At 38.5% G+C, this 15,175-nt stretch overlaps 2 protein-coding genes across 3 annotated transcripts in view; one reads left to right on the top strand and one right to left on the bottom strand.

Moving 5' to 3' along the window:
* LOC306886651 (protein EFR3 homolog B-like) overlaps positions 1 to 11,742 on the top strand; it is a 38,471-nt gene extending 26,729 nt beyond the window's left edge. The window contains exons 20-22 of one of the 2 annotated variants that reach the window (XM_079443942.1): positions 8,900 to 9,006; positions 9,139 to 9,188; positions 9,365 to 11,742. In XM_079443942.1, the coding sequence (XP_079300068.1) occupies positions 8,900 to 9,006; positions 9,139 to 9,188; positions 9,365 to 9,464 (257 nt within the window). In that variant the 3' untranslated portion in view covers positions 9,465 to 11,742. The remainder of the gene's footprint in view (positions 1 to 8,899; positions 9,007 to 9,138; positions 9,189 to 9,364) is intronic. The other variant, XM_079443943.1, reaches the window with a different exon arrangement.
* A 9-nt stretch (positions 11,743 to 11,751) lies between these two features.
* On the bottom strand, positions 11,752 to 13,747 carry LOC306886652 (pro-opiomelanocortin-1; the record flags this gene model as incomplete). Its single annotated transcript, XM_079443944.1, has 2 exons — positions 11,752 to 12,282; positions 13,610 to 13,747. The coding sequence occupies 2 exons, from the start codon at positions 13,745 to 13,747 to the stop codon at positions 11,752 to 11,754; spliced, it is 669 nt and encodes a 222-aa protein (XP_079300070.1).
* Positions 13,748 to 15,175: the final 1,428 nt, after the last annotated feature.

The raw sequence follows: 15,175 nt of genomic DNA on the forward strand, positions 1-15,175 counted from the left end.
ATGCACATGAGAGATCCACACACAGGGCAATCCATAAATGCACGGGAGAGATCCACATGCGTGCACACGGCAATCCAGGCAAAGGCAAGTGCATTATTGTTCTTTGCTCAAAGAATGATCCTCATACTGTATCTGTACCCGTTATTTCATGCACAACAAGTCGCGAGTCCTTTGAATTAGTGTTCTGCCTTAAGAATGTCTATAAATGCGTGCTTTTGTATTTGCGGATTCTTTTGAGACTGTCATTCCGCGGCCTTAACTCACAAATGCGCACAAGCCTATCTGTACACTTTACCTATGGAATGAATGAAGTAGGCGGTCAGACATGTGTAGTAGAATGTCGATCTGAATGTCGATCCACTTTAAGGACCCAGATTTTCTTTTCAAACATTATTGCAACCAATTTTTGGAATTTCATCATGTGATATTTAGATTTTTTTTTTTCATTGGTTACATGTGTATCTTCGTCTTATTTGTCTTATGTGCACAAATTGTACAGTTTTATTAACCTTTGTGTTTGTGAAATGCAGTGAGCTGTATGCTGCAACCATTATGTTTCTGTAGTACCGTGTTCTGCGTTCATTGCGGCAATACGGGTGTTGCTTTTAATGACAGATCCGTTCATATTCCTTTCTCTTCTTTTTGTTTGTTGTGTATTAGTCTATGTCTTTTAAATTTTGGAGAAACTACCATTTCTGCAAATAACACGAATAACAGGAAATGCTTTATTTATAGTGATTCATTAACCCGGTGAACTGGTGTAAGCCGTTTCAGCTGAACTGAGCAGTGGCTGTACGACTGATTTCCCATATGAACGCGCTTTTACTTCTTTACATATAGGCTATACTTGCTGTATTCCTTGAAAACAATATACAGTTGGGCAAAAAAGTATTTAGTCAGCCACCAATTGTGCAAGTTCTCCCACTTAAAAAGATGAGAGAGGCCTGTAATTTTCATCATAGGTACACTTCAACTATGAGAGACAGAATGGGGGAAAAGAATCCAGGAAATCACATTGTAGGATTTTTAATGAATTGGTAAATTCCTCGGTAAAATAAGTATTTGGTCACCTACAAACAAGCAAGATTTCTGGCTCTCACAGACCTGTAACTTCTTCTTTAAGAGGCTCCTCTGTCCTCCACTCGTTACCTGTATTAATGGCACCAGTTTGAACTCGTTATCAGTATAAAAGACACCTGTCCACAACCTCAAACAGTCACACTCCAAACTCCACTATGGCCAAGACCAAAGAGCTGTCGAAGGACACCAGAAACAAAATTGTAGACCTGCACCAGGCTGGGAAGACTGAATCTGCAATAGGCAAGCAGCTTGGTGTGAAGAAATCAACTGTGGGAGCAATTATTAGAAAATGGGAGACATACAAGACCACTGATAATCTCCCTCGATCTGGGGCTCCACACAAGATCTCACCCCGTGGGGTCAAAATTATCACAAGAACGGTGAGCAAAAATCCAAGAACCAAACGGGGGGACCTAGTGAATGACCTGCAGAGAGCTGGGACCAAAGTAACAAAGGCTACCATCAGTAACACACTACGCCGCCAGGGACTCAAATCCTGCAGTGCCAGACGTGTCCCCCTGCTTAAGCCAGTACATGTCCGGGCCCGTCTGAAGTTTGCTAGAGAGCATTTGGATGATCCAGAAGAGGATTGGGAGAATGTCATATGGTCAGATGAAACCAAAATATAACTTTTTGGTAAAAACTCAACTCTTCGTGTTTGGAGGAGAAAGAATGCTGAGTTGCATCCAAAGAACACCATACCTACTGTGAAGCATAGGGGTGGAAACATCATGCTTTGGGGCTGTTTTTCTGCAAAGGGACCAGGATGACTGACCCGTGTAAAGGAAAGAATGAATGGGGCCATGTATCGTGAGATTTTGAGTGAAAACCTCTTTCCATCAGCAAGGGCATTGAAGATGAAACATGGCTGGGTCTTTCAGCATGACAATGATCCCAAACACACCGCCTGGGCAACGAAGGAGTGGCTTCGTAAGAAGTAGGGATGGGCGATATCTTATCGTTTGCGATATACCGTTGAAAATTCTCCTCACGATAAAAATTTGTCTCCTCACGATAATAACGATAAGTCTAGTTGATGACGTAGTTTTGTGCGCGCCCGATTCACTGTTCACGTGCGGAGTGAAAACAAGCATGGCGGAAGGCGGTCGTGAGGCTGACAGTGCGTTCACACCGGACGCGACTTGCGTGAATAAATCGCGCTATTCGCGCGTAGTTGGACGCGTGAACATTTTGGGTTTACGCGCTTCATTCGCGCGTGAAATTCACTGTACAACAGGCGCGAATTCGCGTCATGGGCAGGGCTTCTGCCAGGCGCACATGTATGACTGCCACAGAGAACATATGTATAGAATTTCGCTCTAAACGCTCAATTCGCGCTGCGTCATTCGAGCGAATTGCACGGCAGGATGTCTATTCGCGTCTTTGCATTGACTTAACATGTAAATCATTCGCGCTTAACGCATCATTCGCGTCTGGTGTGAACGCACCATGAGGAGGAGCTTGTTGTTACGCGAGGAGCTACCTCCACAATTTGCTACTGGTTTGGTTACAGAAAATCAGATGAGGAGCAAACTACCATAATATGCAAAGTGTACAGAAAAATGGTGGTTACAAAGAGTGGAAACACGTCCAATTTGAATTTGACATAAAAGATGCCATACTTTTAATAAAGTTAAATATGCCATTTCTGAGATATTACAATGAATTAATTTCTAAAATGTTATGATATGGAAAGCCTGAAACAGATCACAGCAGTATAGCCATACACAGGCTTTCAGTCATCAGCAACGTGGTAAACGTGTGCCAGTAGCCTATGCATATGATTTAATATGAAGCGTCCATAACGCATTATTATGGTTGATAAGAGCAATTAATGGAGATGAGCTGTTGATCATAATTAGCATGGCCATAAGTTGGCTGTGTACAGAAAGTTTCAAGTTAATTGCATTAATAATACTATATGAAATAAACTTAATCTTTAAAACTTAACCTATTTATATATATATATATATATATATATATATTATCGTCATTTGTATCGTTATCGCAATAAATACCTGAAATTATCGTGATAAATTTTTTAGGCCATATCGCCCATCCCTAGTAAGAAGCATTTCAAGGTCCTGGAGTGGCCTAGCCAGTCTCCAGATCTCAACCCCATAGAAAATCTTTGGAGGGAGTTGAAAGTCTGTGTTGCCCAGCGACAGCCCCAAAACATCACTGCTCTAGAGGAGATCTGCATGGAGGAATGGGCATTTCCTCTGATTTGTTATTATCCTAACATGCATGCACGTAGCCTATATAAGCAATATGATTATGTCGATGTTCCAATCATTTTTTTGGGAAAACGGGCAATGCCTGTTAAAAACTATATATTTAAAAAAAAAAAAATAATGGGTTTAGTATAGTGCATGCGCAAATAGAAGCACAAAAAACAGAACATAAGGATTCATTTGTGGATTCATAAGGATTCACACTGTGCATTGCTCTTCAGTGTTTGTACTGCTTTTGTTTGTTTTTCCTGTTTTTTTGTTACTCAAATACGATCAGTTTTACCAGGGATGACCTGCTGAACATTCGGCAGAACACACCACAAAATCTTTTACCGCATTTTGACTACTCTGACGTTTTGCTGGACATTGTAGTTGGCGGAGCCGTAGCTCTGGTCAAACGCTTCAGGAGGATGTGCAGACGGGGTATGCCGTTGCCTAGCATCCATCTGGCGAATCTCTGTTCTCTACCCAACAAAACGGACTAACTCCTTCTGCTCTCCTGGACAAACAAGGATTTTTCTAATTATGCTGCTCTGTGTTTCACGGAAACCTGTCTAAATGGCGACATACAGGACAGCATACTACATCTGCCTAATTTCCAGATGATCAGAGCAGATCGGGATGCGGAATCAGCGGGGAAATCGCGCTGCGGCGGGACTTGCTTTTACATCAATGAGATTTGGTGTACAGATGTAACTGTGTTAAAGAAGATGTGCTGTTCAGATCTAGAAACGCTCTTCATTAACTGCAATCCGTTCTATTCGCCGCAGGAGTTCTGCTCCTTCATTCTCGTGAGTGTCTACATTCCACCGCAAGCGCACGTGAGCTCAGCTTTACAGAAACTCGCTAATATGATCACAGAGAGTGAGCAACAACACCTGGACTCTGTTTTAATCATTCTCGGGGACTTCAATAAAGCAAATCTCTCCCGCGAACTGCCAAAATACAGACAGCACATTACATGTCCCACCAGAGACAGTAATATATTGGACCACTGTTACACAATACAAAAGGACGCATATCACTCTGTTCCACGGGCAGCTTTAGACCTCTCTGATCACTGTTTGGTTCAAACAGTGATCAGTGATCATTCCGTCCTACAGGCAGAAAATCAAATCTGCAAAATCTGTATTTAGAACTGCTTTTAGGACGAGCTCACAGAGACTGTAACATCATATATCAGTTTCTATGAGGATATTTGTGCATTCCTACCAGGACTCATTTAACCTACAACAATGACAAACCATGGTTCACTGCAAAACTCAGACAGCTCCGTCAGGCCAAATACACACTGGAAAAGGAGATCAGAGTGGCAAAGAGGAATTATTCTGACAATCTAAGGAACAAATTCTCTTCCAGTGATCCTGCTTCAGTGTGGAAAGGTATGAAGGATATCACCAGTTACAAGTCACCATCCCCCAGTGCTCTGGAGAATCAACAACTGGCAGACGATTTGAATGACTTTTACTGTAGGTTTGAAAAAACAACCCACACCCGCCCTGAACACCTCTCCACACAACCATTCACACCTCCAGTAACCCCCCTCTCCCTCACACCTACAATTCAAATCAGTGAAGATGACGTGTGCCAGGTCTTCAGAACGAACAAAAGAAGGAAAACACCAGGCCCAGACGGTGTGTCACCAGCCTGCCTAAAAACCTGTGCTGATCAGCTGGCCCCCATCTTCACACAAATCTACAACAGGTCACTGGAGCTGTGCGAAGTCCCCTCATGCTTCAAACGCTCCACCATCATCCCCGTCCCAAAGAAACCCAAAATTACTGGACTTAATGACTACAGACCTGTGTCTCTAATGTCTGTGGCCATGAAATCATTTGAAAGACTGGTTTTGGCTTATCTGAGGGACATCACTGGACCCCCTGCAGTTTGCCTGCAGAGCAAACAGGTCTGTGGATGATGCTGTCAATATGGGACTGCTCTTCATCCTGCAGCATCTGGACAGACCAGGGACTTATGTGAGGATCCTGTTTGTGGACTTCAGCTCCGCTTTTAACACCATCATCACGGACACCCTTCAGAATAAACTGTCTCAGCTCTCCGTCCCCACCTCCGTCTGTCAGTGGATCACCAGCTTCCTGACAGACAGACAGCAGTTAGTAAAGCTTGGTAAATCCACATCCAGCACTCGCACCATCAGCACTCCTCAGGGCTGCGTTCTCTCCCCACTGCTCTTCTCCCTCTACACCAACGACTGCACATCTAAAGACCCCTCTGTCAAGCTCCTGAAGTTTGCAGACTACACCACACTGATCGGCCTCATCCAGGATGGTGAAGAGTCTGCTTACAGACAGGAGGTGAACGAGCTGGCTGTAAGGTGCAGTCTTAACAACCTGGAGCTGAACAAGCTCAAAACTGTGGAGATGATCGTGGACTTCAGGAGAAACCCCCCTGCACTCCCCCCACTCACCATCATGAACAGCACTGTAACAACAGTGGAGTCATTCAGATTCCTGGGCACCACCATCTCTCAGGACCTGAAGTGGGACAATCACATTGACTCAATTGTGAAAAAGGCCCAGCAGAGGTTGTACTTCCTTCGCCAGCTGAGGAAGTTCAACCTGCCCCAGGAGCTGCTGAAACAGTTCTACTCTGCTGTCATTGAATCCGTCCTCTGCACTTCAATAACTGGTTGGTTCAGCTCAGCTACCAAATCTGAGCTCAGAAGACTACGGAGAGTAGTCCGGACTGCTAAGTGAATCATTGGTTCAACCCTCCCCACTCTCCAAGAACTGTACTTATCCAGAGTGAGCAAAAGGGCTGGTAAAATCACTCTGGATCCCTCACGTCCAGCACACTCCCTCTTTGAACTGTTACCGTCTGGTCGACGCTACAGAGCTCTGTGAACCAGAATGACCAGACACAGAAACAGTTTCTTCCCTCTGTTCCCCCCATCTCATGAACACTTGGCAATAAAACGCGGAACACACAACTCTATTTATTCACCACACTTGCTTACTTTTTTATTTATCAAATTTTTTCATTTCAAATTTGCACATATCAGACCTGTACACACATAATTGTCTATATTATATATTGTGTTTTTGCTGTTTTGTACATTGCCTATTTGGATATTTGTATTATTCTTTATTATCTGTGTCCTGTCCTGTTGCTGTCTCTCTGTTGCACTGTGGAGCTTCTGTCACTAAAACAAATTCCTCGTATGTGTAAACATACTTGGCCAATAAAGCTCATTCTGATTCTGATTTAAAAAAATGCAAGTTATCGCGCTTCTCTCTCTCTCCCTCGCTGGGGATATAATAAAACCAAAACACTGTGCTCCCGATGGCCAGTCTAGGCATGAAATTACCAAAAAGTGATTAGTGCATTAATGTATGTATAGCATCACATTAAAGAACGTCTCTCAAATGCATGTACTAAAATATTGTGCAATTCGGGATCACAATATCAGGCGCAAGCTGTTTTTATTTTATTTTATTTTTTGTAATTTAATGCACAAGTAAATATGAACACAGTGCACTTATACTAGAAAAGATGCCTATTTTTATTTATTTATTAAAAAATTATTAGTAAAGTACAAACTAAAAATGAAACCATTTAAATGCATAAAATAAATATGTGATGCTATACATAAAAAAGAAAACAAGAAAAAAACAAACATTTAGTTTTCAACAGGCTAAAAAAATTATTGGAACATCGACATATCATATTGCTTATATAGGCTACGTGCATGCATGTTAGGATTATAACAAATCAGAGGAAATGTAACTGTACAGAAAAAGGCCAGCATTTTACCTTTTTTTATTCTTCAGAAACTTGCCTATATTGTTTTCAAGGAATACAGCAAGTATAGCCTATATGTAAAGAAGTAAAAGCGCGTTCATATGGGAAATCAGTCGTACAGCCACTGCTCAGTTCAGCTGAAACGGCTTACACCAGTTCACCGGGTTAATGAATCACTATAAATAAAGCATTTCCTGTTATTCGTGTTATTTGCAGAAATGGTAGTTTCTCCAACATTTAAAAGACATAGACTAATACACAACAAACAAAAAGAAGAGAAAGGAATATGATCAGATCTGGGACTCAAACTCCTGTCACTAAAAGCAACACCGTATTGCCGCAATGAACGCAGAACACGGTACTACAGAAACATAATGGTTGCAGCATACAGCTCACTGCATTTCACAAACACAAAGGTTAATAAAATTGTACAATTTGTGCACATAAGACAAATAAGACGAAGGTACACATGTAACCTTCTGGGTCCTTAAATTGGATCGCCATTCAGATTGCCATTCTACTACACGTCTGACCGCCTACTTCATTCATTCCATAGGTAAAGTGTACAGATAGGCTTGTGCGCATTTGTGAGTTAAGGCCGTGGAATGACAGTCTCAAAAGAATCCGCAAATACAAAAGCACGCATTTATAGACATTCTTAAGGCAGAACACTAATTCAAAGGACTCGCGACTTGTTGTGCATGAAATAACGGGTACAGATACAGTATGAGGATCATTCTTTGAGCAAAGAACAATAATGCACTTGCCTTTGCCTGGATTGCCGTGTGCGCCCATGTGGATCTCTCCCGTGCATTTGTGGATTGCCCTGTGTGTGGATCTCTCACATGCATCTTTGGATTGTGTGCTCGAGTGTGAATCTCTCGAGTGCATTTTTGGGAGGATATGATACTGTTTTCACTCCATACTACTTGCATTAACATTGTATATACATTACCGTTCAAAAGTTTTGGGTCAGTAAGATTTTTTTTAAAGTAAATAATACTTTTATTCAGCAAGGATACATTAAATTGATCAAAAGTCATGTTGTTACTAGTGCTGTCAAATCACTTAATCAACGATTAATCGCATCCAAAATAAAAGTTAGTTTTTACATAATATATATGTGTGTGTACAGTGTATATTTATATGTATATAAATACACACACATACATGCATATATTTAATATACACAGTACACATACACATATTATGTAAAAACAAACTTTTATTTTGGATGCAATTAATCGATTCGTCAAAGAATCCTAAAAAAATTCTAAAAAACTATTAGGCAGCACAACTGTTTTCAACACTGATAATAAAATAAATGTTTCTTGAGCAGCAAATCAGCATATGAGAATGAGTTTTGAAGGATCATGTGACATTGAAGACTGGCGTAATGGCTGCTGAAAAAATAGCTTTGCCATCACAAGCATACATTTTTAAAGTAAAAACAATTAAATATATTAAAATTGAAAGCAGTTATTGCTGTTTTTACTGTATTTTGATCAAATAAATGGATGACTGTGTAAGCATGAGACATTTAAAATCATTTAAAAAAACATAATTTTAAAACATTTTTAAAAATTTACCAACCCCAAACTTACGTTAGTGTAATTTTGAAGTCATTTTTTATTATGATCTCTATAAAATCGGATTTTAAATAATCCTTATTGAGTAATTACAAATGACTGGTATGGTACAAAAAATGTGTTAGTAGTATAATCTCTAAATTTAACTTAAATGAAAAATTTAAGAGTTTTTAGACATTTTCTAGGGATTTTGTCAGTCAGCACAGAATCACCTGTATTTGTGTGTTTGTTCAGTAGACAGCGTTAATGTGGAGGAGCTGGAGAAAGAGCGCAGAAGGCAGGTGGTGGAGAGGTTTCAGACCGCCCCGTTTGAGGAGATAGCAGCCCACTGCGGGGCCAGGGTGAGTCCAATGCTTAGTCAAGCGTACATACTCTAATTTTATCATCAAAAAGCACAAACCTACATCTGTTCTTTTCTTTTTTATATATATATATATATGTACGAACTCTTCGCCTGTACTGTTTCTCTCTAGGCTTCCCTCTTGCAGAGTAAACTCAACCAAATCTTCGAAATCACAATCAGGTACATAATATAAAACTGTTTTCTGTAACATTTTATTTGTTTATAAGCATGAATATATTATGTAACAATCCTATAAAAATACATAGAGTTGGAAACCACTACAGTTGAAAAAGGCTGTATTGTCTGTCTCATGTGATTGACACTTCCATCTCTTTTTCTCTCTCTCTGTTGGATAGGCCTCCACCGAGTCCGTCTGGCTCTGTCGGTAATGGTCACGGCCGGAGCCGCTCCATACCAGTCTATGAAATGAAGTTTCCAGACCTCTGTGTATACTGAGAGACCACGGAGCACTAGTCACCACATACAGCTGTATTCATCGCACTATTATCACTCCTTCTCAATGTCCAGGTGTAACTGTTTCTTCTAAACTGTGTTCTCTAGTGTAATATCAGACTTTAGATAAGGATTACAGCTATATTTTACCCTGAAGTCTATTTATGCCAACAAAGACAAACAAACCAAGAGAATATACCATATGTTGGTTAAATATGCACTTAGTCTAGATGAAAAAGGACAGAATTTATCGACAAATGATCGTATCTTGTCTGAGAGCGTAGAGAGCAGAATGAGGTTTTCACGTTTAGGTTTCTATGTAAGTGTGTACAGTCTAAAGAGTAAAGCTGCCTTAAATTTTGTATCTTAAGTCCAAGAATGTCCCAAATGTGTTTTTTTTTTTCAATGTGTGGGTATGGACAGTTTAGCTAAATACAAGCTTTGTTTGCATGTTTAAATCGTCTCTACATGCTGCAATAACAGTTGTATTTAAAGCAATAACTATTAAATTTAAAAGTAAAAACTCTTGGGTAGAAGGGAAAAAATAAAACAAATTCAAGTTTCTAGTTGAACTCAATGCAGTATTCCAGTCAGAAGTGATGGCTTAATGATGTTGTGTATAAGAAAGTGAATGTGTTACATTCACAAAGTCAAACCTGTATCATTATTCATTATACTCTTATTGATGCAGTTTCATATGTGAAGGGTTTTCATTTGCGTAAAGTTTGTTTGATTGCTTAATTGTTTTTGTTTTCTAAACCAGTGTGAATTAATGTCATCATTAGCGAAATTAGCAAAATTTCACAGTCAAAAAAATCTCATTGTCTACTGGCAATGGTGTCACGATGTATAAAGCACAGTATACACAGAAATCACTTTCAAACCAAGCAGATTTCTGCGAATTTGCGCAACTTATTTGAACCCATTGTGAAATCTGCTTGGGGAAATCTTTTACTGAAATTCCAGATTGTGTGTATTCCTATTGAAATGATTGTATTTTGCTATATTCTCTTTAAAACCAAGCAGCTTTCTGTTGGTTTTGGATTCCTGTTGAGATAACGGCATTTTGCCCGCAGAATTAAAAGGTAAAAGCTGGAAATGTAAAAACCCTACCCTAAAAAGGTGAAAAAAAAACCTTTAGGGTCTAAAGGGATCAGTTATATACCTTTTTTACCATGATTTGTGCGTTTCATTTGTGACTTGTACAGTAGCAAGTCCTTTGTTTTACTTAAACTTGTAAATAATTTCTGGTTTACGTCAAGATTTTGTTGTCCTGGATTTAAACGCGGCACTTTAAAGCTCACTGTGTAAATGTGGTGTATGCTGAAAAATATACTTCATGTTGTGTGAAATTTCATCTTGATGTGTTCTTGTCTAAAATTTTATGATGTGTTATCTGTTGTCATGTCCACATTAAAACATGGACGTTTACCATGTTTTTCTGTCGTAAAACCACATGGGCTTTCCTTTTGTTTGTTTTTTTAGTTTATGAAGTAATTTTTCCATGTTGTGGTATTTTATTTTATTCTATTCGTCTTTGGTGATCCCTTGAATTTATTTGCAATCATAAAAAAAATTGGGTTTTATCTTCTCTGTCTATATGGTTATGATGGAACATTCTAGACTGCTTGCATGTATCAGCGTTTAGTCTTTCCTTGTCAGCTGCTGCATGCAATGCGTGTTGTCTGTGCTTTTACCATTTTTTCATTTAAGTGAGATCATTACAAATTGCAACACTGTGGACAGTAATTAATCAACTTAGTTCTTGTTATGTGTTTAAATGCTGTCACTGTAAAAGGATGAGACTTCAGAACTGTGGTCTGTGAATGTTTGCCTACATGAAATCATTAAGTGATGTACATATGTGGTGTGAATAATAATATAAATTAAAGACTAATTTTATGAATTCAAAGTGTGACCTGTGTTTATAGCTTTATTGGCAACTGCACACACGTCTGAATGATTTTGATGTGTGCTTGTTTCTCAGAAATGAACCATTTTGTTCTTTCTGCTTGAAACAATCTTTTTATGTCACATTTTCAAAATTTACAGTATAATACATTTCAATAAATAATTTAAATGCTGTTTCTTTAGCCTCTAAAACAATATTTAATCACCACAACATTTCTATGTACAGAATTCAGAATTTATTGTTGAATACAATGTGAATAAACTCTTAAGTGTCAAGAATTAAGTGCTACTGGTAACACCACCCACCCTCTTTTTGTTGACTATGCATGTTAAGTTTGCTGGGAAGAAAGTATATTAAAAACTATCCCCTATCCACTCCTCACTGGTCCTTCTTCTGGTGCTCTTTGTTCATGACGTTTTTGAAGAGCGTGAGAAGGGGTTTCTGACTGCGCTCGTCCCAGGACTTCATGAAGCCTCCGTAGCGCTTGCTAGCAGGTGGGCTGCTCCAGCGGAAATGGTTCATTTTGTAGGAGCCATCCTTCTTCTCCTGCTGGTTTAAAGCGCCCTCCTCTTGAGGATAGTCGACCTCGTTGGTGGCCAGCTCGCGCCTCATCTCAGCTGGGAGAGACTCGGCGGATTCCTCCTCCACACCGTTTGTGTACACCTTGATAGGCCGGCGCTTGCGACCCACTGGCTTTCCCCAACGGAAATGCTCCATGGAGTAGGAGCGCTTGTGCTCGTTGCGAGGGCTGGACTCGGGGTCCATCTGCTCAGCAGGAGCGAGGGCCGCTGGGGACATGGGTGCGAGGACATCGGTTTGCTCCGGCTCGGAGAGAGGCTGCAAATGGCTTTCTCCAGGGTAGACGGGGGCCTCATCTGACAGATCAGATCTGCATAGCTGTATGCAGTCCTTGGAAAGAGCAAAAGAAGAAGAAACTAGAGAGTTTTACATTTTCTAACAAAAAGAAGAATGCGGTGTTGCTGTGCAGCATTATGAGAGGATTTTAAATAACTTCATGAGGGAAAAATCCTGCACACTACCAGTTTTCAAAGCCAAACCGTACTTACTACAACTTTTCTTCATAGCATAAAATACAAAAAGACCAGTTAGAGAATCTATTTATAGGAGAATGAGGTGTGTTTTTTTTATTGTAACATTTTCTTTAGGGTTTAATATAGCTGTAAATGATCTGCAAAATTACACAACGTCCAGACTGGGTTTTTTGGAAGGGTGAGCTTTACAGAGACATGAACTTATTATTATTATTTTTTTTTCCAAGCAGAAGACTGAAAAAATAAACTGGAAATTGGTGGATTTATTCATAAAATGGGCAATAAGAAGACAGAATATATCTAATGGAAACAAATAAACTGAAAAGAAAAACAGCAGAAAATAAACAGACAAATTATTAATACTATTACAAAAATGCATACCTGGCCACATTTGCATAGGCTACATTACACTATGCTCTGCTTCTAAATTATTGACAAAGGTCACTTAACCAAAAACGTTAAATGAATACTGACTGTATCATTTTTGTATGGGACCAATTCTCGCTATTAACTAGTTGCTTATTAGCATGCATTTTACTAGCTGTTTATTAGTACTTATGAAGCACATATTTTGCATGAATATATTCTACATACTTAATCCTACACAATACCTAAACTTAACAATAACTGCCTTAACTATTAATAAATATGCAGCCATTAGGAGTTTAATGAGGCAAAACTCATAATTAGTAGTTAGTTAATAGTAAGAACAGGACCTTAAAATAAAGTGTGATGCTGACTTTTTTAAATGTCCTTTTTCTTCATAATATCTGATGTATCAGTAACCTTTCAAGTAAACAAGATGCATTTTTGTTTTATTAATGGCTGTTTAGGCATTGCTGGAGTGATTATACCGGCCCAAGTCAAAAAGTCCAACCAGGTGTCTCTGTGTTATTCTATGATGTCCCCCTTTTAGGTATCCTTCTCAAGCCTCTCTACCGTCTTATGTAAAGTCTTTTTTACCCTGTTCAAATCCCTAATCATATACAATTAGTAATTGTAATGTTAGTGTCACTGTTAATCAATTAGATGTGTTTATTTTCATTTGAATTAGAAACTTAAATTAGAAAATTAGAAATGAGAGTTAGAGTTGAGTTGAATTAGGGAGCTAACTTGCAGATTAAGCTGAAAGAACGAACATTAGCAGCTAAGCAGTCATGTGTGCAAGGTATGTTGTAACTCACCAAGATGTTCTCGTCAGTGGTGAGGTCTCTGCAGCGGGCGTTCTCCCAGCACTGAGCTCTGACTTCAGATGCACCCGCACACAGAACAGCCAGAGCCAAGAACCAAGCAGGACACAACATCCTCGCTCCCCTCACCATATCTGATACAGCGCAATGATTCATGCCGATATTAACAACATTGCAATATTAACATTTAGGCAATACTCAAACACATTAAGTGCATGCATAGTTATGCAAAGCATTACTTTATTGCACACAAGAATTAAAGAACAATGAAAACTTTGTGAAGAGAATGCATGTCTGCTTTATATAATATAAACATGAATACATGAATTATTAGACATTGCAAAAAAAACAATAAGAAAATATGTAAATCTGAAAAAATTTTTACCCACCTGTTGTGCAGAAAGAAATTATTCTCTCTGAGGATCTCTGATCTGTGGTTATGTGTGCGTTTGCTTGTCTCTGATGTCTGAGACCCTCATCTAGTCATCTTTTATAAGCTACCTGTGCGTCAATTGCTCAAGGCCACCAAACTCTGTCACTTTTAATGGGTGGTGCAGGTATAGGAAACCCCGCTACACCATCTAAGGTACGGATGAGTAATCCATCAGAGATTGTCAGTCAACAGTGAAAAGTCAGTTGTAAATGAGTGCAGGATTAGGATCTTCAATCAGGTGTCTAGTTTATTGTGGTCTTTCTCATCATCATGGCTTTTCTCATTATGTTTAAGGGCATACGTGTCGGTTTACACGAGTTAGGTGATTAAAGGTTTAAATTCTCTTTAAATCAATTATGGGGCATGTTGTTGTGTGTGTCAGGGCACATAGGTGCTAATCTTGTATTGAAATTAATTGGAAGGTGAGGGATTTGAACAACCCGGGGTGGTACAAAAGCTCATAATAAAAAATGACCATGGTTTGATAAGATTGAATGCCAATAACAGATTAGAAAATTACAAAATATAAAATCACGGTATTATAAAGACTTGCTCTATTGCTGTATCTTTGCCATAAATTACAATAAATATAAGGCAAATTCTTCATGGAGAAATAAAAAAATAATATAACAGATAATATTAAATATATATATATATATATTATAATGTTAATATAATTTCTTTGAAAAATTACAAATATTAATGTACAGTCATAATAATGTCTCACTTTGAAAATAAGGCAAAAAAATGTGAGCAAATCTACACAAATATTTTTACAGCAAAATATATTTTATCTTTTTATTTTATATATATATATATATATATACACACACATTATACATTTATATTAATCAAATATTTTATTTGCTATATATATATATATATAATTCTTTTTTTTTTTTTTTCTTTTTTTTACATAACATGGCCAATAAGAATAGAGAAAACATGGTCACTGAAAAAATACACTGAAAACTGGTGGAATTATTCAAATATTTTGGAAATACAGTTAAATAAATTATATAATTTACAATTGTTCCATTTCACTATGCAACATGTATACCTTTACAGTAAATTATGATCATATTTTAAAGGTTTTTTAGTTTTTTTTAGTTTAGTTTTTAGTTGTT

This window comes from Barbus barbus (assembly GCF_936440315.1).
Source record: "Barbus barbus genome assembly, chromosome: 20".
Classification (NCBI taxonomy): Eukaryota; Metazoa; Chordata; class Actinopteri; order Cypriniformes; family Cyprinidae; genus Barbus; species Barbus barbus.